At 36.8% G+C, this 27,812-nt stretch overlaps 2 protein-coding genes across 2 annotated transcripts in view; both read right to left on the bottom strand.

Annotated features, from left to right (window-relative positions):
- Nucleotides 1-23,577, bottom strand: part of LOC126066682 (kinesin-like protein KIF28P) — an 83,107-nt gene extending 59,530 nt beyond the window's left edge. Inside the window, 5 exon segments of the mRNA XM_049867928.1 lie at nucleotides 1,364-1,569; nucleotides 12,362-12,365; nucleotides 12,757-12,920; nucleotides 12,923-12,950; nucleotides 23,527-23,577. Of these exon segments, the coding sequence (XP_049723885.1) occupies nucleotides 1,364-1,569; nucleotides 12,362-12,365; nucleotides 12,757-12,920; nucleotides 12,923-12,950; nucleotides 23,527-23,577 (453 nt within the window).
- Nucleotides 23,182-27,812, bottom strand: part of AHCTF1 (AT-hook containing transcription factor 1) — a 76,991-nt gene continuing 72,360 nt past the window's right edge. The window contains exons 34-36 of the mRNA XM_049868061.1: nucleotides 27,149-27,282; nucleotides 26,016-26,098; nucleotides 23,182-25,007 (exon numbers count right to left, since the gene is read on the bottom strand). Coding sequence (XP_049724018.1) covers nucleotides 24,815-25,007; nucleotides 26,016-26,098; nucleotides 27,149-27,282 — 410 coding nt within the window. The 3' untranslated portion in view covers nucleotides 23,182-24,814. The remainder of the gene's footprint in view (nucleotides 25,008-26,015; nucleotides 26,099-27,148; nucleotides 27,283-27,812) is intronic.

The following is a 27,812-nucleotide window of genomic DNA, read 5'->3' as shown; positions in this document are numbered from 1 at the left end:
GACTCTACAGCAACAGGTTTGGGTTTTTGTTTTTTTTTTTTGGTATTTATCAGTTGATGTACATTTGGGTTGTTTCTACTTTTTCACGATTGTGAACAATGCTGCTATAGAATATTTGTGTACAAATTTGCATGTGGAAGTATGTTTTCTTTTGGGTATTTGAGTTTTAAGCTATACTTGTATTACTTTGAAAAAATTTAATTAAAAAAACTAGAAATAAATATGCAGAGTTGTTAATGGTAGTTAATTGGGCGATGGGATTATGAGTAATTTCTATTCTCTACTTTGAACATGTTACTTTCAAAATCAGAAAAAATTAAGATAAAAAGGGATAATGCACTGTTGAATTTTCATAACACAAATTTAATCTCTCCTTTCATTTAGAGGAGGCAGAAACATAGACTACGTTTACAGGTATATGTTGACATTTTACTGTTATTTTTATAAAGCTAATTATGTTAATGGTTACTCTCCATTTTAAAAATGTCCCCAACCTCCAGTGAATCTAAATTTACTCTTGGGCCTTCTATGCTAGGGCAAATGAGAAACCTATGCCAGGACAGGTAAGAACCAAGCTAACGTTCTTTAAGTAGAAATAAAAAAATGAATTCTTAAGATGAGAACCTTCCCACAACCTTGATAGAAGATGGCAGAAAATGAAACCACGGACTTGAGTCAGCTAAGGTTTCGTGTTATAAACCTCAAGAGTAACCCCTCGTTAATGTTAGCACCATCGTCTGTCAGTTTGTCCTACTGTGGCGGCTTGTGTGTTGCTGTGATGCTGGAAGCCGTGCTAGTATTTCAGATACCAGCAGAGTCACCCATGATGGGCAGGTTTTCAAGAAGATTCCAGATGGACGCTAGGAAAAAAATCCTCGTGATCAAATCCCAAAAATTAGCCAATGAAAACCCTGCAGATACAACAGAACATTGTCTGATATAGTGCTGGGAGATGACCACCTCGGTCGGAAGACTCTCTAAATATTGCACAGTGGCTGCAACAATGGCCTCCAGCACACGGACCGTGAAGATAGCGCAGAGGACTAGGTGTTTCCTTCTGCTGTACATAGGGTCGCCAGGAGTGGGTGGCAACTCAACAGCAACTAACAGCAACAAATATTGGCAATTAAGACGTCCGCTTCTAGGATACCCAAAATGCCTCTGAAGACTATTTCTTTGGGGTTTCCTCCATAAAACCAGAAAAACTCAACATCTTATTTAGCTGCAGCATGATTTTGTAATCAAGGAAAAGGTTTGATAAGAAAAATTAACATTATCCTAAAATGATGCTGATAATTTCCATTAGGGGGTGGTTTCAAAATGAAAAAAACATAATTCCTCGAAGTAGGGCTTCTGCAATAACACGTAACTGGTAGTCTGGATTTTTCTTCCGGTTCTCAATTGCTTGAAAGAGCTCTTCGCATGCATTTGGGATGATACCCTTCTTTGCACCAAATCCAATCATGGAATAGCTTTTTCCAGAGCCAGTTTGGCCATAGGCCAGGAGAGTAGCATTATACCTTTGCCAGGCATTGTCCAGAATTCCCCTGCCAAGATCGTGGAAAACATCTCTCCGGAAAGATCAAAGGTGTCATGCTCAGCACAGGCCACTGGTACATATAGTTATTCTCTACTTTTCACAATATACTTAAAATCTAACAAACATTCTGGTTTTGATAAAGTTCACATTAATTAGTATCATATGACTTACTTGAGATATAATTCAGATGTTCTCTTAGAACCAGTGGGATAAAACTGGAAGCCAAAAGCTGTTACTTTATTCCGAGTGTTCAAATGGAAAACACTGATCACTTACATTCATGGATCACACAGGTGTGTCTTCAACTAAAAAAACTAGGTAGCTAAAATCCGTCAATAATAAATTTGTGTATTTTACAGCCTTGCCAAATCATGGGCTAGGTCTTTCAAATTAAGCAACTAGACAAACAAATTCAAGAGAACCAAAAGGAAGAGGCCAGTCAAAGGGTTTTGTACTCCACCTTCATTCTTCAACCCAAGCAATACCAGCACCAGCTGCTGTTAAATAGATCCTGACTCATGGCGACCCATAACGTCAGAGTAGAACTGTACTCCACTGGGTTTTCAAGTGGCATTTTTAAAGACTGACTTCCTTTTCTTACAGAGTTGTAACAGTTCTCTATATATTCTGGGTGTTTTATCAGATAAATGTTTTGCAAATACTTGCTTTCTTGGTGATTTGACTTCATTTTCTTACTGATATTTTTCAAAGAGCAAAAGTTATTTTTTTATTAAATCTTGTTTATCAGAAATTTTCTTTTCTTTTTTTTTTTTTGTGTGTGTGTGTCCTAAGAATTCTTTGCCAAACTTAAAATCACGATTTTTTTCTATCCTTTCATTTAGAAGGTCTATTTTTTGGGTTTTTATGATTAAAATTATAGCTATAACATTTAGGTAGGTGATCCATTTTGAGTTAATTTTTGCATATGGTGTGAGGAAAGAAAGTTCTCTTTTTTTTCATATGGATATCTAATATCTTCCAGCACCATTTGTTGAAAAGATTTTCCTTTTAAAACTACCTTGACACATTTGTAGAAAATCGGTTGATGATAGATGAGGGTCTATATCTGGTCACTGTATTCTCTTCCTCCAATCTATCATCTGTCCATTTTTAAGCTCACATCACAGTCTCGTTGCTGTAATTTTATAGTAGGCTTTTAAATTGACAATGTAAATTCTCCAACTTTATCATCTTTAATTTTGGCTATTCTAAGCCCTTTACAGTTTCATGTAAATTATTGAAATAATTTTTTACAAAAACATACCTGTCGAGATTTTGATCGGAATTGTATTGAATCTATTGCTCAATTTGCCTTCTTAATAACACTTAGTCTTCAGATTCTTTTATTTGTCTTCCTTTTACTAATGTTCTATAGTGTTCAGTGTACAGTTCTTACATATACATTGTTAGATTTTTATGCCTAAATTATTTCACATTTTTGATGCTATCATAAATATTTTAAAATTTCAACTTCCAATTGTTCGTTGCAACCATAGAGAAATACTGTTGATTTTTGTGTATTGACCGAGCCCTGGTGGTGCAGCGCTGAAGAGCTTGACTGTCAACCAAGAGGTCTGCAGTTTGTATCTGCCAGCTGCTCCTTGGAAACCCTATAGGGCAGTTCTACTCTGTCCTATAGGTTCGCTATGAGTTGAAATCAACTCTACAGCAAAGGGTTTGTTTTTTATTTAAACTCAATTATTAACTGTAATAGCTGTTTAAAATAAATTCCTAAAGATTTTCTGCATAGATTATGCCATCAACAATAGTTTTACTTCCTTCTTTCCAATCTGCACATTTTTTATTTCCTATTATTGCCTTTTTGCACTGCATTGCAATTTTGAATAGAAGTGGTGAGAAACGACATTGTTGCATTATTCCCAATCTCAGGGGGAACACATTCGGTTTTTTAATATCAAATGTGAAGTTAATTCTGTTTTTAAGGGAAGATCTATTTCTAGGAAGTTCCCTCCATTTAAACTTTGCTGAGAGCTTTGATCATCACTGGGCGCTAATTTTTGTCAAATGTTTTTCTCTATAATATATTTTTCTCTTTTATTCTGTTCATATGATGAAGAGTATTAATTTTCAAATGTTAAACCAAGTTTATAAAGTTTAGCCAAGGAAAACCTCCAGTTGATCATGATGTATTATTCTTTTCATATATTATTGAATTCTATTTGCTAAAATTTTGTTAATAATTTTTATATCTATTTTCATAAAGGATATTTGTCTGTAGTGTTTTTGTATTATCTTTTTTTGGTTTTCTTTGCGTGAAGGTTTTTAACTACAAATTCAATTTCTTTAATAAATACAGGACTACTTGAATTATATGTTTCTTCTTGAGTAACCTTCATTAACTTACATCATTCAAGGAATTGCTCCATTACATCTGTGTTGTTGATTAATGACATTGAGTTGTTCACAATATTCAATTATTTTTTTAATGCCTGTTGTTATTGTTGTTGCTAGGTGCCATAGAATCAGTTCTAACTCATCGTGGCACTATGAACAACTGAACAAAACACTGCCCAGTCCTGCACCATCCTCACCATCATTGCTATTTTTGAGCCCACTATTGCAGCCACTGCGTCAAATCCATCTCACTGAGGGTCTTCTTTTTCGCTGACCCTCTACTTTACCAAGCATGATGTCCTCCTGATAACATGTCCAATGTATGTGAGACAAGTCTCACCAACCTTACTTCTAAGGAGAACTCTGGCTGTATTTCTTCCAAGACAGATTTGTTTGTTCTTCTGGCAATCTATGATATATTCAATATTCTTTGCCAACATCATAATTCAAAGACATCAATTCTTCTTCAGTCTTCTTTATTTATTGTCCAGCTTTCACATGCATATGAGGCAATTGAAAATACCATGACTTGGGTCAGGCATACCTTAGTCCTTAAAGTGACATCTTCGTTTTTTAATACTTTAAAGATAACATCTTTTGCAGCAGATTTGCCCAATGTAACATGTCATTTGATTTCCTGACTGCTGCTTCCGTGGGCGTTGATTGTGGATTAAAGTAAAATGAAATCCTGACCATTTCAGTAGTTTCTCCCTTTATCATGATGTTGCTTATTAGTCCAGTTGTGAGGGGTTTTGTTTCCTTTGTGTTGAGGTGTGATCTATACTGAAGACTGCAGCCTTTGATCTTCATCAGGAAGTGCTTCAAGTCCTCTTTTCTTTCAGCAAGCCAGGTTGTGTTATCTGCTTATTGTAGGCTGCTAATGAGTCTCCCTACAATCCTGATAACGCTTCTTCATATAGTACAGTTTCTCAGATTACTTGCTCAGCATACAGATTGAAAAAGCATGGTAAAAGTATACAGCCCTGACACACAAACTTCCTGATTTTAAAACACGCAGTTTTTCCTTCTGTACGAAACACTGCCTCTTGGTCTACATACAGGTTCAGCATGAACACAATTAAATGTTCTGGAATTCCCATTCTTCACAATGTTATCCATAATTTTTTATGATCCACACAGTCAAATGCCTTTGTATAGTCAATAAAACACAGGTAAACATATTTCTGATATTCTTTTCTCTCAGCCAGGATTCATCTGACATCAGCAACGATCTCCTTCATTCCATGTCCTCTTCTGAACCTAGATTGAATTTCTGGCACTTTATTGTCGATGTACTGCTACAACCAGTTTTGAACAATCTTCAGCAAAATTTTACTTGTATGTGATATTAATAGTTTTGTTTGATAATTTCTGCATTCTGATGGATCACCTTCCTTTGGAATGGGTATGAATATGGGTCTCTTCCAGTTGGTTGGCCAGGTAGCTATCTTCCAAATTTCTTGGCATAGGTGAGTGAACATTTCCAGTGTTGCATCCATTTGTTGAAACACCTCAACTGGTATTCTGTCAATTCCTGGAGCCTTGTTTTTTGCCAATGCCTTCAGTGCAACTTGACTACTTCCCTCAATATCATTTATTCTCGATCTTATGCTACCTCTTGAAATGGTTGAACATCAACCAATTCTTTTTAGCACAATGTGTATTCCTTCCATCTTCTTTTTTTTTTTTTTATTAACTTTTATTGAGCTTCAAGTGAACTTTTACAAATCAAGTCAGACTGTCACATATAAGTCTACATACACCTTACTCCGTACTCCCACTTGCTCTCCCCCTAATGAGTCAGCCCTTCCAGTCTCTCCTTTCTTGACAATTTTGCCAGCTTCCAACTCTCTCTATCTTCCCATTCCCCCTCCAGACAGGAGATGCCAACACAGTCTCAAGTGTCCACCTGATATAATTAGCTCACTCTTCATCAGCATCTCTCTCCTACCCACCGTCCAGTCCCTTTCATGTCTGATGAGTTGTCTTCGGGAATGGTTCCTGTCCTGGGCCAACAGAAGGTTTGGGGACCATGACCGCTGGAACTCCTCTAGTCTCAGTCAGACCATTAAGTCTGGTCTTTTTGTGAGAATTTGGGGTCTGCATCCCACTGATCTCCTGCTCCCTCAGGGGTTCTCTGTTGTGCTCCCTGTCAGGGCAGTCATCGGTTGTGGCCGGGCACCAACTAGTTCTTCTGGTCTCAGGATGATGTAGGTCTCTGGTTCATGTGGCCCTTTCTGTCTCTTGGGCTCTTAGTTATCGTGTGACCTTGGTGTTCTTCATTCTCCTTTGATCCAGGTGGGTTGAGACCAATTGATGCATCTTAGATGGCCGCTTGTTAGCATTTAAGACCCCAGACGCCACATTTCAAAGTGGGATGCAGAATGTTTTCGTAATAGAATGATTTTGCCAATTGACTTAGAAGTCCCCTTAAACCATGGTCCCCAAACCCCTGCCCTTGCTCCACTGACCTTTGAAGCATTCAGTTTATCCCGGAAACTTCTTTGCTTTTGGTCCAGTCCAGTTGAGCTGACCTTCCATGTATTGACTATTGTCCGTCCCTTCACCTAAAGCAGTTCTTATCTACTGATTAATCAGTAAAAAACCCTCTCCCTCCCACCCTCCCCCCCTCGTAACCACAAAAGTATGTGTTCTTCTCAGTTTGTACTATTTCTCAAGATCTTATAATAGTGGTCTTATACAATATTTGTCTTTTTGCCTCTGACTGATTTCGCTCAGCATAATGTCTTCCAGGTTCCTTCATGTTATGAAATGTTTCAGAGATTCGTCACTGTTCTTTATTGATGCGTAGTATTCCATTGTGTGAATATACCACAATTTATTTACCCATTCATCCATTGATGGACACCTTGGTTGCTTCCAGCTTTTTGCTATTGTAAACAGAGCTGCAATAAACATGGGTGTGCATATATCCGTTTGTGTGAAGGCTCTTATTTCTCTAGGGTATATTCCGAGGAGTGGGATTTCTGGGTTTTATGGTAGTTCTATTTCTAACTGTTTAAGATAACGACAGAGAGATTTCCAAAGTGGTTGTACCATTTTACATTCCCACCAGCAGTGTATAAGAGTTCCAATCTCTCCGCAGCCTCTCCAGCATTTATTATTTTGTGTTTTTTGGATTAATGCCAGCCTTGTTGGAGTGAGATGGAATCTCATTGTAGTTTTAATTTGCATTTCTCTAATGGCTAATGATCGAGAGCATTTTCTCATGTATCTGTTAGCTGCCTGAATATCTTCTTTAGTGAAGTGTGTGTTCATATCCTTTGCCCACTTCTTGATTGGGTTGTCTTTTTGTGGTTGAGGTTCCATCTTCTTTTGATGCTTCCTGTCATTCAGTGTTTTGCCTGTAGAATCCTTCAGTACTACAACTTGAGCTTGAATTTTTCTTCAGTTCTTTCAGCTTGAGAAATGCCAAGTATGTTCTTCCCTTTTAGTTTTCTAACTCCAGGCCTTTGCACATTTCATTATAATACTTTGTCTTCTCAAGTTGTCCTTTGAAATCTTCTGTTGAGCTCTTTTACTTTATTATTTCTTCCATTTACATTGGCTACTCTGCATTCAAGAGCAAGTTTCAGAGTCTCTTCTGGCATCCATTTTGGTCTTTTCTTTCTTTCCTCTCTTTTTAATGACCTTTTGCCTTCTTCATATATGATGTCTGTGATGTTGTCTCAGAACTCTGGTCTTTGGTCACTAATATTCAATGCATAAAATCCATTCTTGAGATGATCTCTAAATTCAGGTGGGATACACTAAAGGTGAGATTTTGGCTCTCGTGGACTTGTTTAAATTGTCTTCAGCTTGAACTTGAACCTGCATATGAGCTATTGATGGTCTGTTTTGCAGTCAGCCCCTGGCCTTGTTCTGACTGATGATATTGAGCTTCTCCATTGTCTCTTTCACAGATAGTCGATTTGATTACTGTGCATTCCATCTAGCAAGGTCCATGTGTATAGTCACCATTTATGTTGTTGAAAAAGGTATTTGCAATGAATAAGTGACTGGTCTTGAAAAATTCTATCATGCAATCTCTGGTGTCTTTTCTATCACCAAGGCCATATTTTCTAACTACTGATCCTTCCTGGTTGCTAACTTTTACATTCCAATCATAGTAATTATCAATGCATATTGATCCAGTGTTTGATCAATTTCAGACTGCAGAAGTTGGTAAAAATCTTCAATTTTCTCATCTTTCGCCTTAGTGGTTGGTGCATAAATTTGAAAAATAGTCGTATTGACTGGTCTTCCTTGTAGGCGTGTGGATATTATCCTAACACTACAGCCTTGTACTTCAGGATAGATCTTGAAATGTTCTTTTTGACAATGAATGTGAAACCATTCCTCTTCAATTTGTCATTCCTGACATAGTAGACCATATGACTGTCTGATTCAAAATGGCCAATCCTAGTCCATTTCGGCTCACCAATACCTAGGATATCGATGTTCAAGCATTCCATTTCATTTTTGACAACTTCCATTTTCCCTAGATTCATACTTCATACATTCCACATTCTGTTTATTAATGGATGTTTGCAGCTGTTTCTTCTCATTTTGAGTCATGTCACATCAACAAATGAAGGTCCCAAAAGTTTTACTCCCTCTATGTCATTAAGGTTGACTCTTCTTTGAGGTGGCGGCCCTTCCCTCATCATATTCTGAGTGACTTTCAACCCCAGGGGCTCATCTTTGGCACAATACGGGACAATGTTCTTCTGCTGTTAATAAGGCGAGCAGCATTTAATGTCTGTAGGATCTGTAATAATGTCCTGGTTTCATTTCTGACCTTGGTACTTCATGCTTTCTTTTTTTTTTCTTTGATCAGTTTGGTTAGAGGTTTATCAATATTATTGATCTTATCAAAGAACCAACTTTTGGCTTCATTGTTTTTTCTTTATTTTATTGTTTTCTATTTTGTTAATGTTCTTACCTTTTTTCATCCTCATGCTTGCTTTGTTGTTAAATTTGAGACTGTTCTTTTTATAATAGTTATTATCTGTCTATCTATTGGCTTAAAACAATGTACATTTATTATCTTACAGTTCTGGAGGTTGGAAGTCCAAAATCAGAGTTTCAAGAGTGTTGACTCTTTCTGAAAGCTCCAAGGGAGGGTCTGTTCCATGCCTCTCTCCTAGCTTCTGGTCATGGCTGGCAATTCTAGGTGTTTCTTGGCTTGTAAATGTGTAACTCCAATTTTTGTTTCTATCTTTACATGATATTCTCTGAGCATCTTTTAGTCTATCTTCTAATATAAACTGTTAATGCTATAAGGTTTCCTCTAAGCCCTGCTTTAGCTGTACACCACAAATTTTGAAGGTTATTTTGATTTTCATTCCGTTCAAAATAATTTCTAATTTCCCTTGTGGTTTCTTCTTTGATGTATTGATTATTTAGACATCTGTTATTTTCCAAATATTTGGAAAATTTCCAAGTATCTTTCTGTTATTTATTCCTATTTTAATTCCATTGTGGCCAGAGAGCATACTTTATATTTCAGTCCCCTTACATTTATTTACTGAGATTAATCTTATGACTCAAAATATGGCTTATCATGGTGAAAGTTCCATCTCACTTGAAAAAAACATGTACTGCATTATTCAGGAGTGGTGGTGGTGATGGTAGGAGAGTTCTGTGTCAATTAGGTTGATACTGTTGTTCTGGTCTTCTCTAACCTTACCGATTTTTTGTCTAGTTGTGCTATCAATCACTGAGAGAGAAGTGTTAAAAGGACCAATTACAACTGTGGATTTGTCTTTTTCCTTTTAGTTGTATCAGTTCTTGCTTCATAAACTTTGAAGTTCTGTTACTAGGTATACCCATTTAAGTCAGTTATGTCTTCTTAATGAATTGATTCCTTTATAATTATGAAGTATTCCTTGTTCTGAGGATGTTAATATAGCCACTTTAATTTTTTTTTAGTGTTTGTATTAAACTGGATTTCTTGTAGACAGATGTAGTTGGATCTTGCTTTTTTATCTAACTCAACAATTTCTACCTTTCAATTGATGTGTTCAGATTATTTATATTTAATAAAATAATTTATATGATTGGCATTAAATCTATGATTTTGCTGTTTGTTTTGTTTGTCCCATACCTTCTTGTTTCTTCTCTGTTCCTACTGTGTTTTTGAATTGAGTATTTTTCATAATTCCATTTTCCCCCACAGTGGCTTATTAGTTATACTTCTGTGTTATTTATTTTGTTATTGATTGCTGTAAAGTAGCAATTCTCAAAGTGCATCCCAAGGGCCTCAAGATCCTTTAAGTGGATTCACAAGGTCAAAACTATTTCTGTGATAATATTAATGTTTGTCTGTTTCACTCTTCTTGTCTCATGAGAGTAGAGTGGAGTACAGTGTGATATGGAGTGTACAGTGGCATTTGCCAGAGGATACATGACATATGATGTTGCAAAAGAATGACTGCAGGAACCGAGAATCTAACTGTCTTCTATAAAACCAGACATTACATAGATTTGTAAATAATCATAATAATAATGTCACTCTTCTCCATATTGGTTTGAATAATAGGATTTTTTTGGTCACAAAAATGTTAATTTATGTTATTAGTTAACTAGTATACTAACCAATAGTGGATTTTTAATGTTTTCACTAATAAACATTTCAAATTTTTCTCAGTTTTAATTTCTAACACAGTAAATAGTGATAGCTATGATCCACATCAACAAAAAGTCTTTGGGGTCCTCAAACATGTACAATTATATAACGGAGTCCTGGATCAAAATGTGTAAAAACAGGTAGTCTAGGGTTACAATATATTTCTTTAAACTAAAATAGTTTATCTTCAAATAATACTATGTCACTTTACATACAGTGTAAAATCTGTAAACAATGTGCTTACATTAGCCTTTCCATTCTTTCTGTATTGCCATATATTTTATTTCTATATGTTACAAACCCGACAATACATTGTTACTTTTGCTTTTGACAGGAATATTTTAGAGATTAAAAAAGAAAAAAATCATTTTTGTTGGGCATAGAATTCTAGGTTGAGAGTTTTTTTGTTTTCTTTCAGCACCTAAAGATGCCACTCTATTGTCTTCTGGATTGCATAGTTATTATTATTGTTTCTCTGCGTTGTTGTGTGCCATTGAGTTGATTCCAACTCATAGAGATCCTATAGAACAGAGCAGAACTGCCCTATAGGTTTTCCTAGGCTGTAATCTTTTTTTTTCTTTTTTAATTTTTATTGTGCTTTAAGTCAAAGTTTACAAATTGAGTCAGTCTCTCATACAAAAATTTATACACACCTTGCTATATACTCCTAATTGCTCTACCCCTAATGAGACAGCACACTCCTTCCCTCCACTCTCTCTTTTCATGTCCATTCGGCCAGCTTCTGACCCTGTCTACACTCTCATCTCCCCTTCAGACAGGAGATGTCAACATAGTCTCATGTGTCTGCTTGATCCAAGAAGCTCACTCTTCACCAGTATCATAGTCTATCCCATAGTCCAGTCCAACCCCTGTCTGAAGAGTTAGCTTTAGGAATAGTTCCCGTCTTGGGCTAACAGAAGGTCTGGGGACCATGACTTCCAGGGTCATTCTAGTCTCAGTCAGACCATTAAGTCTGGTCTTTTTACAAGATTTTGGGGTCTGTATCCCACTGCTCTCCTGCTCCCTCAGGGGTTCTTTGTTGTGTTTCCTGTCAGGGCAGTCATTGGTTGTAGCCAGGCATCATCTAGTTCTTCTGGTCCCAGGCTGATGTAGTCTCTGGTCTGTGTGGCCCTTTCTGTCTCTTGGGCTTATAATTACCCTGTGTCTTTCGTGTTCTTCATTCTCCTTTGCTCCAGGTGGGTTGAGACCAATTGATGCATCTTAGCTGGCCGCTTACTAGGGTATAAGACCCAAGGCCCTATGCTGCAATCTTTATAGGAGCAGATCGCCAGGTCTTTTCTCCCATGAAGTCACTAGTGGGTTCAAACCACCAACCTTTCAATTAGCAGCTGAGTGCTTAACCATCGTGCCACCAGAGCTCCTTTGTTCTTCTGCTTGTGTGTTTTATTCTGTCATTGCTTTTTAAGATTTTCTCTTTATCACTGGCTTGCAGCATTTTAATTAAAATGTGCCTTGCTGTGGTTCTCATTTTTATTCTACTTAGGAATCATTAAGTTTCTTAGATCTATGGGCTTAGAGTTTTCATCAAGCTTGGAAAATTTCATTTCTTCAAGTATTTTTTGTTTTATTCCTTCTGTGGCTCCAATTACACGTATGCTTGACATTGTCTCCCATATCACTGAAGCAGTGTTCTTTTTTTCCCACTTTTTCTGTCTGTTCCTTTTTGTCTACCTACTCCTCTTTCAAAACTCAGCCCAAGTGCCATAGCCTTTATTAGAGTGTCACCTCTTCTCTGTAACTCATTGGAACCTAAACAAGTTCTTATCACAGGATCTATAATCTTTGAATGCATTTGTATGTCTGTCTCTCCATACCAGACTGTGAGCAAGTTGAAGAAAGAGCTGGAACAGTGCATGGCACATGACAAATGCTTGAGCAAAAAAAAAAGTTCTCAAATGCTAGTGCCTCACAAATTTTGCTTAGCTCAGACAGACAAAATAATAATTAACTTGACTACCATTCATTTTTCAAAGTGTATCAGTGCATTGGCAAGTCAACTGATTTGGGTGTCTGAAAATCAGGCAACAAGCTGCATTTTTGGATCTCACGTTAAACATAAAAAAAAAGGATAAGTTTAAAGTAGGGACAAATTCTCATATGGAAGCATATGATGTAGCATGCTTTTATAAAAATCATTGTACTGTGACATTATAAATATTTCATTAAAAAAAAAAGGCTGTCACTGAAATTGTATTTTAAAGTAATTTACCTGGCCTGGAAAGTTACTGCTAGGGTCAGCTGAAATAAGTACACCATCTTTATTCTTTTGAAATCCATTGTGAGACCAATAGGCCAGGTCAAAAGTAAATGTCTTCACATGCTCTGGATTCTTGGGGTCTTGTATAGTCGTGGTGGTCCTGGAATGCATGGAAAAATACATTTGCTCCCAGAATTCTTCTCTCTCTGTAGTCAAATTACAAATTCAAAATCAATCATTATCATTTTTTTTCTCATCCAAGTTAATTGTTTTGCAAGTCTTTTTACCAAGTAAGAAATTAAGCCAGGAATTCATCATTCGTTTTGTTCCCTAACTGTGTTTTTCTTAGCAGCTATTATGTTAAGCAGTTGCTCTTATACACTGTCAGATTTTTGGAAGGCTCGTCTCTAGTTTTATTAGCTTTCTGAGAATAGCCTGCTCTCCAACACACAACTATGATACTAATATCAATAACCATAGCAGCGGAGAGGTCAACTTCCAGCACGACAGTGTGAAGAGCTCTACTGATCTGCTTCCCACTAAAACTGGTGAAAATTATTGTAAAAACAGAACCAATTAAATCCTCTGGAAATGGTCCTAAGGGCCAACAGCAAATGAAGAAACATTTATTCAAGAAAATCTACAAAATTCAGTAAGGTCAGAGTCTATGCATTTGAAGGAAGACCACTCCCTTTCTCCTCTCAGCTCTGAAAGGGACTCCACTTAATACTTCTACTACCAAAAACACATGGTTCCCTCAATTTCCAGCTCCTGGCCAGTGGGTCTTCTCCCCAGGAAGAGCAGAATGTCAGTGTTTCTTGTCATTCCCTCATCTACTTGTTGCTGAGGCTAAGTCCCACGTGAGTAAGGGCAAGAAGCCTCTCTTCTACTCAGCCCCCACTCATTGGATGGAGGCTCTACCTTGGGTACAACATGCTGAAACTACTGCGGCCTTGATCACCCTTGCTTCGGCTCATGATGTAGTAGTCTCAGGTTAGAAGAGACAAGCTGAGAGGACCTCAGGCTGCTGCCTCCTCCACTGAGCACTTGGCTTCTAGAGCAGGGGTTGCTATTGTCCCCACCCCCAGCTCCATAGCTGGGATTTAGAGATTTTGCCTTGGGGCAGGGGGAAGCAGGCCATAAAACATAACTCTTAATCTCTCCCCAAAAGAATGGACTTTATTTGCAGAAGATGGTGGGGAAGTGGAAGCCTAAGGCACTTTCAAGAACAGAGGAGTTTTTGGTGAAAAGCCATCGAGAGATTCAAGATAAATGCTAAATTGTTGGTTGGCTAGTTAGCAGGAGAGAACCAGGAAATAATATGAGAAATAAGACATCTGGGAAAAGCCCTCCTGGTATCAAAATAAATATCAAACACTGGCATCAGAAGCTATTCCTTATGAGAATTGATTGGTTAGCTTGTAGAGGTCCAAAGCATTGTTGAAAACAATAGAGCAATCGGCCAACAATCAGTGGGCTTAAACATCTGGGTATGGTCAGGAAAAGGGGAAGGGAGGCCTACCAAAACCATTTTCTTTCCAGGGTGACTGCGGGCATACACAAAGCTATACCTCCCTGGGGGGCAAAATCAGAGGCTTAACATTGTAGAGGGGAAATAGACTTTACTAAAACAATGCAGCTTGTCACTAAACAAACAACAATAACGAGCCCTGGGGTGGAAAGAACAGGACCCAGAGTTGCTACATTATCTAATATGACCAAAAAATTATGAGACATGCAAAAAAATAGGAAAGTATGACCATACATTGGGAAAAAAATAGGCACCAAAGACTGTGGGAGAGACCAGATGTAGGATTTATAAGGACAAGACTTTAAAGTAGCCATTATAAATTAGTTCACATAACTAAAGGAAAGCATGATTAAATTAAAGGAAGGTAAGATGACAATGTTACATAAAATAGACAGTATCAATAAAAAGATAGAAATTATAAATAAGTACCAAATGGAAATTCTGGAGTTGAAAAGTCTAATAGCCGAAGTAAAAAAAAAAAAAATCACTAAAGGGGCTCAGCAATAGATTTGAACTGGCAGAAGAAAGAATAAGCAAACTTGAAGATAAATCAATAGAAATAAATAATGCAAGCTAAAGAACAGAGAGAAAAAAGAGTGAAGAAAAATGAAGAGCACCTTAGAGAAATGTGAGAAACCATTAAGTACACCAACCAACACTAACGAGATTACCAGAATAAAAGGAGGGAAAAGAAAAAAATATTTGATAGAATAATGGCTGAAAACTCCCCAAATTTATTGAAGAACAATAACCTACGCATCCAGAAAGCTCAATGAGCTCCACATAAGTTAAACACAAAGAGATCCCAAACCAGACACATAATAAAAATGCTGAAAGTCAAGGACAAGGAGAAAATCCTGAACACATCAAGAAAAAAATGACTTGTTACTTACAAGGGAACTTCAATAAGTTTAACAGTTGACTTCTCAGCAGAAAAAATGCAAGGCAGAAGGCAGCAGGGTAACATATTCAAAGTACTCAAAGGAAAAAAAAAAAAAACCACAAACTGTCAACCAAGAATCCTATATTCATCAAAGCTATCTCTCAAAAATGAAGGAAAAACAGAGAGACCTTCCAAGATAAACAAAAACTGAGAGAATTTGTTCCTAGCAGATTTCACCTTACATGAAATATTGAAGGAAGTTCTTTTGGCTGTAAGCAAGTTACCCCAGATGGTAATTCAAATCTACACTGGTAAAGGTATTATATAACTATATAAACAAAACAAAGCAAAAACAACTATATAAGTTTATAAAACTATATAACTCAGTGCCGTCGAGTCGATTCCGTCTCATAAAACTGTATATAACTATATATAAAAAAATTTTCTCCTTTCTTAACTGATTAAAAAGCAAGTTATAATATGTATATAATATATTGTTGGGTTTATAACATAGAAATCTATTTGCCAATAAAAACACAAAGGAGGTGGGTGGAAGCAAAGCAGTATTGGGCTAAGGAAAGTAATAACTATAAAGAGTGTCACAGTAAAATAATAATTATGACAATGTATTGTTGGGTTTGTAACATTGATAGATGTAATATGGATAACAATAGTAACACAAAAAGGGAAAAATGGAGTAAAGCTATACAAGAGCAACATTTCACTGGAGTTAAGCTTGTATAAACCTGAAGCTGATTCTGACAAGATGTATATGGCGAACCTTAGAGGCACCACTAAAAAAAACAAACAACTAACAAAATACAGTGAAAAAAATCATTAATTAAAATTGAAAAATTAATTAAAATTTTAAATTAATTTTAATTAATTAAATTTTAAATTAATTAAAATACTACATTAGAAATTGTGATGGTTAATTTTATGTGTCAACTTGGCTAGGCTATGATTCTCAGTGGTCAAATACTAGACTAGTTGCTGTTCTGTAATATGATCACCTTCCAAAATGCAATCTGATGTAATCAATCAGTCAGTGGAAAGGAGAATTTTCTTAGGGTTGGTCTACCTTGAAACTATAAATATATATTTTGGTAGAACTCTCTCTCTGGACTTCACACTCTTCCTGTCACCTGACTGATGAATCTTGTGACACAAGCCTGCAGAAGTCTCCAGCCTGCTGCCTGACCTATAGATCTTAGACTTGCCAGCCCACTACAATCATGTCAGCCAGCAGAAGTCTCCAGCTGTTGCTGGACTTATTAATTCTGGACTTGCCAGCCTCTACTATTGAGTCAATCACATTAAATAAATCTCTTATCTATCCATCCATCCACCCACCCACCCACCCACCCACCCATCCATCCATCCATCCATCCATCCATCCATCTCTTATCTGTCTATACACACACACACCTCACTGATTCTGTGAGAACCCTAAGACAAAATATTTGCTTAATGCAAAAGAAAGCAGTAAAGGAGGAATAAAGACGTGAGATACAACAAAAAACAGAAAGCAAAATGGCCCAAGTAGACCCAACTATACCGACATTACATGTGATTAAAAAATCCAATCAAAACAGTTTTCACACTAGATTAAAAAGAATGACCCAACTATGTACTGATTACAGGAGACATTTTAGATTCAAAGATGTGGGGTAAAGGACCTAGAGTTACCGCAGGTAAGATGGCCTTTGTCTTTGAGTGCAGAGAAATAACCATTGGAGTAATTGGGACATCTTGATCTGGGACTTCCAAGCAGTATCTGAGAATTTGTTCTGGCAAATAGGAGCTGGCTAGATCAGAAAAGACTCACCTGGGAGGCCGATAGCAACTAGCCTCAGGAAGCATGATTTAGCCTATCATGCAGGACTGATATATAAAAGCCCTGAACCGGGAGATTCAAAGAGCTTCTTGGTTGGTGAGCATATCTGTTCTTGGGAGGGTGGTGCATCCCTTGGGACATGAAAGCACTGCGTTGGGAACTCTCCCAGACCTCGCCCTAGGAGTCTCTTCATTTGTATCCTTTGGGCTATTATCTGTGGTATACTGTCTGTGAATTCTGTGAGTCGTTCCTAGTGAATTACCGAACCCAAAGAGGGGTAGGAGCTAACATGTCAGAAACTAAGGATGCTGTGTAGGTTCCCAAGCTTGTGGCCAGCATACTTAACGGGTTGTGGGAAACCAGCCCCAAATTTGTTGACAGCAGATCAGAAGGCTGTAAATCTAAAGATTTAGAAGCAAACTGCCTCATCTTTCTCCTGTGGAGCAGCTGGTAGGTTCAAACTACCAACTTTTCAATTAGCAACTGAGTGCTTTAGCCACTAGGCCACCAGGTCTCCTGTACTGAAGGTAAAGTATGGAAAAAGATATATTTTGCAAAAAGCAATCACAAGGAAGATGGAGTGGCTATACTGATATAAGACAAACTTTTTAAAAAAAGTCATTAAAGAGGGACATTTTATACTGATAAAAGGGTCAATCTGTCAGGAAGATATAACAATTATAAACAGATATGCACCTAAAACAAAGCACCGAGATATATGATGCAAAAACTGACAGAAATGAAGGTAGAAATAGACAAGTCAACAATAATAGATGGAGACTTCAAAACATCACTTTCAATAATGGACTGAACAATTAGAAGATCAATAAGGAAATAGAAGGCTTGAACAACACTATAAGCCAACTAGACCTAACAGACATGTATGGGACATTTCACCCAACAACAGAATATATATTCTTCTCAAATGTACTTGGAACATTCTCAGGAGAAATCATATGCTAAGCCATAAAACAAACCTCAATACATTTAAATGAACAGAAATAATATAAAGTGTGTTCTCCAACCACAGTGGAATGAAATTAAAAATCCATAGCAGAAAAAAAAAGGGGAGCGGGCTGGAATTTATCCCAGGGATCTGGAATCTAAACAACACACTCCTAAATAACAAATAGGTCAAAGAAGAAATAAAAAGAGAAATCAGAAAATACTTTGAGATGAATGGAAATGAAGATACAACACATCAAAACTGATTGGATGCAGCTAAAGCAGTGTTTAGAGGGAAATTTATAGCTGAAAATGCCTGTATTTAAAAAAAAAAACTCAAATCAATAACCTAACCTTCCACCTTAGGACTGGAAAATGAGATGCAAACTAAACTTGAAACAAGCAGAAAGAAGGAAATAATAAAAATTAGAGCAAAAATTAATGACATAGACAATAGAAAAAGAGAAAACCAAAGGAATCAACAAAACGAACTTCTAGTTAGATTGACCAAGTAAAAAAGACTTAAATTACTAAAATCAGAAATGAAAGAGAGAACATTACCATCAACCTTACAGAAATAAAAAGGAGTATAAAAGAATGCTATGAACAATTTTAAGTCAACAAATTAGATAATTTAGACAAAATGGACAAATTCCCCAGAAAGATACAAATTACTGAATGTGACTGAAGAATCTAATTAGGCTTTTAACAAGTGAAGAGATTGATGCAGTAATTAAAAACAAAACTATCCATAAAGAAAAGCCCAGGCTAAGATGGCATCACTGATGAATTCTACCAAACATTTAGTAACAACAACTCTTCAAAAACTCTTCCAAAAAATAGGAGAGGGAATGTTTCCCAGTGTATTTTATGAGGCCAGTATTACTCTGTATCAAAGCCAAAGACATCACCAGAAAACTACAGACCAGTATTTCTTATAAATATGGACACAAAAATCCTCAGCAAAATACTGGCAAACTGGATACAGCAACATATAAAAATAATTCTAATCATGACCAAATGGGATTTATCCCAGGGATGCAAGATCGGATCAACATCTAGAAATCAATATAGGACATATCAATAGAATAAAAACAAAAAACACATGATCATTTCAATAGACACAGAAGCAGTTGACAAAACCCAAATATCCTTTCATGATAAAAAAACATTCAACGAACTGCACTTAGAAGGGAAATTTCTCAACCTGATAAACGGTTTTCTACAAAAAACCTCACAGCTAACATCTTACTTAATGGTGAGTGGACATTTCCCCCTAATATCAGAAACAATACAAGGAAGTCTTCTCCTGCTACTTACATTCAACACTGTATTGGAGGTTCTAGCCAGGGAAATTGGCGTGAAAAATAAAAAGCATCCAAATTGAAAAGGAGAAAGTAATCATTAACTGCAGACCATATGACTGACTTATAGTGAGTCTATATGACAGAGTAGGGTTTCTAAGGAGCAGCTAGTGGATTTGAACGCCAACCTTTTGGTTAGTAGCTCAGCACTTAACCACTGGGCTGCGGTTAGCAGTGCTGGGCTGCTAACCAAAAGGTCAGCAGTTCGAACCCACCAGCTGCTCCGCAGATGTTGCAGTCTGCTTCTGTGAAGACTGCAGCCTTGGACACCCTATGGGGGCGGTTCTACCAGGTACTACGGGCTCCCTGTGAGTTTGAATAGACTCTGTGTTTTTTGTTTTTTTTTTTTTATGGTCAATTCATTTTTTAAAAAGGTGCCCAAAGGTCACGGAAGCTCCACAGACACAAACTCCCTGAGGGACCAAATTACTGGGCCCAGGGTTCTGGAGACCATGGTCTTGGGAAACATCTAGTTCAATTGGCTTAACATAGTTTATAAAGAAATGTTCTACATTCTACTTTGGTAAGTAGTATTTGAAGTCTTAAAAGTTTGTAAGCAGCCATCTAAGACAGTCCACTGCGCTCACCCCATCTGGAGCAAGGAAGAGGAAAACCTAAGACACAATGGAGAGATTAGTCCAAAGGACCAGTGCACCACAAGTACCGCAGCCTCCACCAGACGGAGTCCAGCACAACTAGACAGAGTCCGGCTATCACCACTGACTGCTCTGACAGGGATCACAATAGAGGGTCCCGGACAGAGCTGGAGAAAAATGTAGAACAAAATCCTAACTCACACACACACAAAAAAAGACCAGGCTAGTCTGACAGAAACTGGAGAAACCCCGAGAGTTTGGCCCCCAGGCACCTTTTTAGCTCAGTAATGAAGTCACTCCTGAAGTTCATCCTTCAGCCAGATTAGACAGGCTCCTATAACAAAACCAGACTAAATGGGCACATCAGCCCAGGGCCAAGGAGGAGAGGGCAGGAGACAGGAAAGCTGGTAATGGGGAACTCAATGTCAAGAATCAGAGTGTTGACGTATCGTGGGGTTGGCAACCAATATCACAAAGGAATATGTGTATTAATTGTTTAATGAGAAATTTGTTTGCTCTGTAAACCGTCATCTAAAGGACAACTAAAAAAACAAACAGAAAAAAGGTGCCAAGACCATCTTCTTGGTTTAAAGTACAGTCTTTTTAACAGAAGATGCTGGATAACTGGATAGCCACATGCAAAGGAATAAAGTTGGATCCTTGTCTCGTACTACATACAAAAATTAACTCAAACTGGATCAAAGACCATTGTAAGAGCGAAAACTATAAAAATTTTAGAAGGAAACACAAGAGTAAATCTTCACGATCTTGAATTTGACAATGGCTTCCTAGACATGACACCAGAAGTATGAACAAGAAAAATAAACATCATCAAAATTTGAAATGTCTGTGCTTCAAAGGACACCATCAAGAAAGTGAAGAGACAACTCACAGAAAGGGAGACAATATTTGCAAATTAGATACCTCATAAGGGACTTGTACCTATAATATATAAAGAACTCTTACAACTCAATAATAAAAACACAAATTAAAAAATGGGCAAAGCACAAATACATACATGTCTCCAAAGATACACAAACAGCCAATAGGCACATAAGAAAATCTTTTAAAAAGTCATCAGCAAATCAATACCACTTCACACGCACTAGGATAGCTAGAATCAAAGTCAGATAACAACCAATGCTGGATATTGGAATGCTCATACACTGCTGATGGTAACTTAAAATGGTGTAGTCGTTTTGGAAGTCTGGCAGTTCCTCAAATAATTCAATATGCAGTTACCATATGACCCAGGAATTCCACTCATAGGTATATTCTCAAGAAAAATGAAAACATGTCCACATAAAAACTTGTACATGTTTACAGTATTATTCTAAATAGCCAAAAGGCAAAACAGTCCAAATGTCCGTAAACAAAATGTAGCACATCTATACAATGAAGTATTACTTGGCCATAAAAATGAAACACTGCTACATACTACAACAGGGATGAACCTTGAAATCATTATGCTAAGGGCAAGAAGCTAATCACAAAAGACCACATATGATTCCATTCATATGAAAAATCCAGAGTAGGGAAATCTATAGAGACAGAAAAAAATCAGTGGTTCCTCAGGGCTGGAATGGAAGAGGATGGGGAAAACAGAGGAGGACGATAGCTCAAAAGTAATGGGTGTCTTTCTGACATAAGGAACATGTTCTAAAATTGACTGTGATGGTTATATGTATCTGTATAAAAACCACTGACTTGTACGCTTAAATGGACGAATTGTCTAGTATGTGAATTATATCTCAATAAAGCTGTTAAAAAGAAATTACAGCAAAAAAACTATAGCAGCTGATATTTATGTCAGGCACTGTAGTCAATGATTCACACATATCTCATTTAATCCTTACAATAGAATAGGTATCAATATCTCCATTTTACAGATAAGGAAACAGGTCAGAGCTTAAAAATTTACCTAAAGCTATTCAGATTTTAAACTCAAGTGCATTTGACTGCTTCAAAGACTCTTGAGAATGTTACTATAAAAAGTCCCACAAAGTTGGTCGTCTGATTCCACAAAGAGATAAAGGTTGGATATGTGGTTAGAAAATTAGGCAGGATCCCAGGTCACCCAGGACCTTGTAAACTGTAGCATTTTCTTTTTAAGCAACTAGAAAGCTTTTAGCAGGGAATTATAAGTTTTTTTCTTACTGCTATGTAAATAAATCAGGAGCAGCAAGGTCATGTCCGAGGTATTGCAGTTATACAGTTGTTACCCACGACCATTTCTCCTCAAATTCTCTTGAATTCATCCTTTTTCCTTCCTTGCTATGTACTCTAGTCTAAGCCAATCAATTTTGCTGCTGGACTTGAATGAAATGCCATCTTTTCACAAAGCAGCCTAAGGGCTCTGTAGCTATTTTAGTGCTCCCTCTTACAAATTCTTCTTTCGTATTAGCTGTTTAAAACTTGCAGTTACTATCCTAGAGGCCAGTGAAAAAAGACCCCTGGAATAACCACTTCCAGTAAGTTCATAAGTTAGATTATAAAATGGTTTTATTTCCTCTTTCTTTCTGGCCACAACATTAGATTCACCGGTTCCAAGATAACTGACGTTTTTGACCAGATACTTGAGAAATCATGCCAGTACAGATGCCTTGTTGCTGAAATATCTTTTTTAAAATATAGATGTCAAGGAACAGGAAAGAACTGATACCAAGTGAAAATGGGCACAGCAATACTGAATACTGATGGGAAAGACCTAGTACAAGTTCATCATCATATTCTATTCAGGATCAGTGACTGTCAAGTCAGTCTTCCCATGTTGCTAGCATGCCCTTATCCAAACCTCACTCATCTCCTTTAAAGTCATATATCCAACAGTTCTACCTCCAGGAAGCCTTTAAGTTCTCTCCAAGAGGAATTAAGTATAACTGACCTCCCTCTGCACACCAGGAGTATTCACCCTACTACTATGACACATACAGCTATCAATTATATACTTACATAAGACTGTAAGCTGATAGAGAACAAAGAATTCCCCTTTGTACCCTTGGTATTTAGTATAGCATTTAATCCATAGCAGAGAGTCAAAAGTTTGTCAAACAAGCCAACTGTTCAGAATTATCTGACAACCTAACCAATGCATTGATAATCAAAAGATATGCAATACTAGGTCTTAGAATGAGTAAAAATTCAGTTTTTCCTAAAAAAATGCAACACATTTCAATGAGCAATGTTTTAAAAAAGGTCATATAAATATAGATAATGGATTTAAAATACAGAGTTCAGAATTGGCAATTTGTTTGCTTATAAATTACTGTAGCAAGAAAAAGTTTGGGGTAAAAAGTAAATTTATTAAAAATAGATACCACACATTTATGTTCACCAAATTGCACTGGTTTAAAAAATTATTAACTTGACAGGACATTTTTCTAATCAATTTTTTTATTGTGCTACTTGTGCAAAGGAATGAAATTAAGTGCTTACTAAATTCTGCTTAGATCTTTAAATTACGCATTTGACAAGTTCAGTTAAATAAGTTTAATATTCCATAAATGACAAGCAGCTTAAATACAAATTTTTTAACTATCATTAAAAAAATTAATAAATCAAAGTCATAGTCAAATTTCCCACAAGGCAATGCAGCAGTTATCACTAATCTGACTGAACGGCCGCACCCGCACTGCTACTTTCACACTGTCAGTACTTGGCATAGGCATTTCCATCATTTTTCCCTTATTTGTACTGCTATTTGGTAGAAAAATAATGTCTGGAGCAAACTGCTTATGCTTCAAGCTAAAACATTAAAAGCTTAACCAACAAAAGCAGTTTGTTTCTAGACAATCATTAACGGTCCGTTCATTATACACTCAATTACCTGCTATAAATTATTTTACAACACTTACTTATTGATGAATTTTATAGCCTACATCAAGTATTGCCACTTAATTGCACACAGTCAGACTGCAAACAGTGTTTTTGTTTTTTTCCTCTCCTGTTCCCACATTTAGTCACATTCTTTTCCCATCTTCAATAGTCTTGTGCCTAAGGTCCCATAAAAATTTGCCAGATTTAAAACCTGAATATTAAAACATTTCTGTGATTCAGTAGCAGGTTCCTTCACAGCAAGAATCGTATTATAAAATATGTTTGGATTTCCATCGTTCCAGCGTCAGGCACATACGAGGTGCGCTGAACAACCACGAAACTGATTTGTTTTACATTTCTCTTCCTTCTCAAACCCTTTTATGAAATTGCTAGTGAGCAGTGAACCGGTCAATCTAACCTGGATAATTAGTCTCTGAAAATTAAGAGACTTTAAAGATAAATAGCCTTTGAGCTTGCTGAACAAGAAATGCCAACATTATAGTTAACCAATGCATTACTTGAGGTAGATTACACAAAACTTGTTAAACTACAAAAAGGCAGCAAAATTTCATGCCCGTAATTCAATTTCACACAGTTAACACCCAAAAAGAAGAAAAAAAAAAATACATTTTTTGATTAGAAATCTTAATCACAGAAGCAAAGTGCATAAATTATAAAATAGCAACTTAAAAAAAAATTAAATCATTCTTATTGTAAGATGGGCTTAATACTTTAACTGTAGAGAAAGAAAATGGGATCAATGACTACCAGCATACAAAATCATTATTAAAACAGGAATCCCCTCAAAAATCTACAGACACAAACTATTGTGAAGTATACACTTTATTTAACATTCCAATATTAAGCCATATTTACATATTATATAAAGGTATGAAGTCTTAATATAAAATAGAAAAACTACCTATGACTAAAAGAATCACACTCCATATGGAGTTACTTTACTTATTGAAGATCTTTGTTTACAAAAATTTACAATAATTTATATAAACTATTTACTTCCAAATTAGATGATTTTTAATAATCCACACAATTTTGATGACTTTACAAACGGGTGTATGTTAAAAACTTGGAAAAGAATTACAGCATTTTCCTGCGTAAAATTTGCTTTGGAAAGGAAGATGGTTTCTTTCTGCCCCTTCCAAGAACTTTGCCTGTTGCTTCTGTGGTCTTTCTTGGTTTGTTCTTTACTCCATCAATTGGGCTTGCCAAAGGAGAAATCAGCTTAATTTCTACTGGAGGAGGTGACCAAGAACTTTCTTTTTCTGTTTTTCTGTAAAAAAGATACAATTCAAGTAAAAATAAAGGTATTTTATTATAATGTGACTCTCAACATACTTAAAGAAACCTTAGGAATTACCTTGTCTAGTGCTTTCATTTTATAAAAGAGAATAGTTGGAAGAAGTGAAGTGAAGCTAAGGTGAAGCAGTTAGAATTAAAACCAAAGTTTCCCTTGGGGAGATGTTTTCTTTTTGATTTGGACGTTTAAAAACAATCATTCCTGAATTTTCCTTTAAATATTTCATATGTATTAACAAATACTAGCCCAAGCTGGTCCCTGGGTGGAACAAAGAGTTAGGTGCTTGACTACCAGCCCAAAGGTTGGTGGTTCAGACCCATCGAGAGGTACCTGGGAAGACAGGCCTGGTGATCTGCTTCTAAAGAGTCAGAGCTTTGAAAAATCTGCGGCGCCGCTCTCCTCTGCACACCGTGGGCCGGCCTGAGTCAGGATGACTCCATGGCAACGAACAACAATGAATAAATACTATGGTGACAGCATGGGCTGAGTACTAGCAGTCACTCCATGAAATAGAGTCCAGCAAGTCATGAAACGTGAAAAATGACAATTCCCAAATACCAGCACTTAGCAAATTTCACAATTAGGAAGCCGTTTTCTACACATACACACAATCAATTACGCATAAATAATTTGGGATTTATAAATTTATAATTTTACTAATAGTTACCCATCTTTACTAACTAAAAGATTAATGAACCACCCCTCTCCCCTCCCCCATCCACTGCACAAGCAGAGAGATCCATTAAGTGCCAAACTAGCCCCACTTCATCACCCTTCTTAAAAAGAATGGGTTTCACGCTGCACAGAAAAATCCACCTTCACCAATAAAACCCAACGTTAAGGAGTCAGTGCTTGTCGTAAAATGTCCCTAAGCGTTACCGTTTTCTGATGAGCTTCATTTCCCTTTTTAAATTAGGCTCTTCACAAATCTAATGTTGAAAAACAAAACAGATAAAAATTACAGCAAAGAAAAAGTCATACTTGCTTGCTTCTTTTGTCTTTGCAGTCCTGATTCTTTTCACTTTTTGTTTTTCCACAGTTTCTCCTGATTTAGGATCATCTTCCTATGGGTTAGAAGTTCAAAAAACATAAACCTTAATTAATTAAACATTTGAAATTTAAATTCAGAAAGTTCTACCTAGAGTTACGGAATAGTGCCAAACAGTGCTAATAAATTTAAATTCAACAAGTCCGAAGTGACTCCTCTGATATTCAGAAGCAGAAACCTTGGTCATCTAGAACTGCACACACTCGACTGATCCCCAAGTCCCGCCAACTTCATTCTGGAATGTTGCCATTCTCCACTGCCCTTTTGTTCCCACGGCCTCTGTCCAAATCCAAGCTCTGATCATCTCAATACCAATTAGGCTACAAGAGATTATTTTTCCTTCCCAGAACTGACAGAAACTATTTAACATGCAAACACGCTGTCTGCTTGTTCCTTAGTGCATCCCCGCAGCTGCGTGCCTTGCGCCTTTCTTTGCATTTGCTATTCCCTCTGCTGGGAAGGCCTGTCTCCTCTATCTTTGTCTACGGGGATGCTTGGGTATAAATGATTCTCTCACACTGTGAAATAAGTATTTATGTTTCTGCCTCTTCAATTAAACTGTTAAGTTCCTGAAAGACAAAGGAATTTCTATGATTTATTTTTCTACAGTACCTGGCAGATGGCAAATAATTCAATACATGCTTATGAACTGATAATGGTAAATTTAAGGGGCTCACACATACACTCAATCCTTTATTTGTATTTTAGGTTTTGATGCAAGTTAGGCAATTAGAATCAACTCCGAAACACTCTTCTCTGAGTGTGGTCTGTGGATGACGTTCCAGGGTTTGGGAATTCACATTTTAAATAAACACACCCAGACATTAAAACTTAAAAAACCTTTCCATTAACAAGTAATTTAAATTGCAGCTGCCAGTAATACCATCAGTAACAGCCACAAATTTGTCTTAAAGGATAGGGTCTCCAAAGGCACAGATAAGGCAATTCTGGGCTTTTAGTGTAAATAAATGTCTGCTAGCTTTAAAGAAGTTTATTTAGGAGACGTTGCTTTAAAGAACAAATAACAACTGTTTAAACAACCAAGAAAATAAAATGCATTCCTTACCGGTTTGTCTACAAGGTTGGACATATTGGATGCATTTTTTCTCCTAGTCCTCAAAGTAGGAGGTGAGAAGACAAACGGTGAAGATAAATCTGAAACCAATTCTTTCAGCTGTGCAGAAGCTTCTACGTTTTTAGCTAAAGAAAGGTTAAAAAAAAAAAAAACCCCACAGTATTTGTAACTATTTACATATATACCCATTGCCATCAACTCAATTCCGACTCATAGGGGCCCTATAGCACAGAGTAGAACTGCCCCATACGGCTTCCAGGGAGTGGCCGGTGGATTCCAACTGCCAATCTTAATGGTCAGCAGCCAAGTTCTTACCCACTGCATCACCAGGGCTCCATTCACATATATAGTTCAACAAAATCTTGGAACAAATGATGTACATTAGAAAGATGCAAATATCCTAAAATCTGGAAAACCTTTGTACCCTAACTCAATTACCCATGTTAGAAGAGAAAGCTGACAGGAAAAATCCCAACACCATTTGGGTAAACTAAATGGTTAGGAATATTTAATGCTTCAAACTAAATAATGCTACCATATAAAGAAAGGACCTAAAAGCAGGTACAAAGCTGTATTACTCCACTAGTTTGGGTCATCACTGCTCCTCAAACATCAATTTGGTATATAACTTGAGCTAGTCTGCTTCATCATTTAT

Source organism: Elephas maximus, chromosome 24, assembly GCF_024166365.1.
Source record: "Elephas maximus indicus isolate mEleMax1 chromosome 24, mEleMax1 primary haplotype, whole genome shotgun sequence".
Taxonomy (NCBI): Eukaryota; Metazoa; Chordata; class Mammalia; order Proboscidea; family Elephantidae; genus Elephas; species Elephas maximus.
The sequence above is the reverse complement of the archived record's forward strand: the minus strand, read 5'-3'. Positions and strand labels throughout refer to the sequence as shown.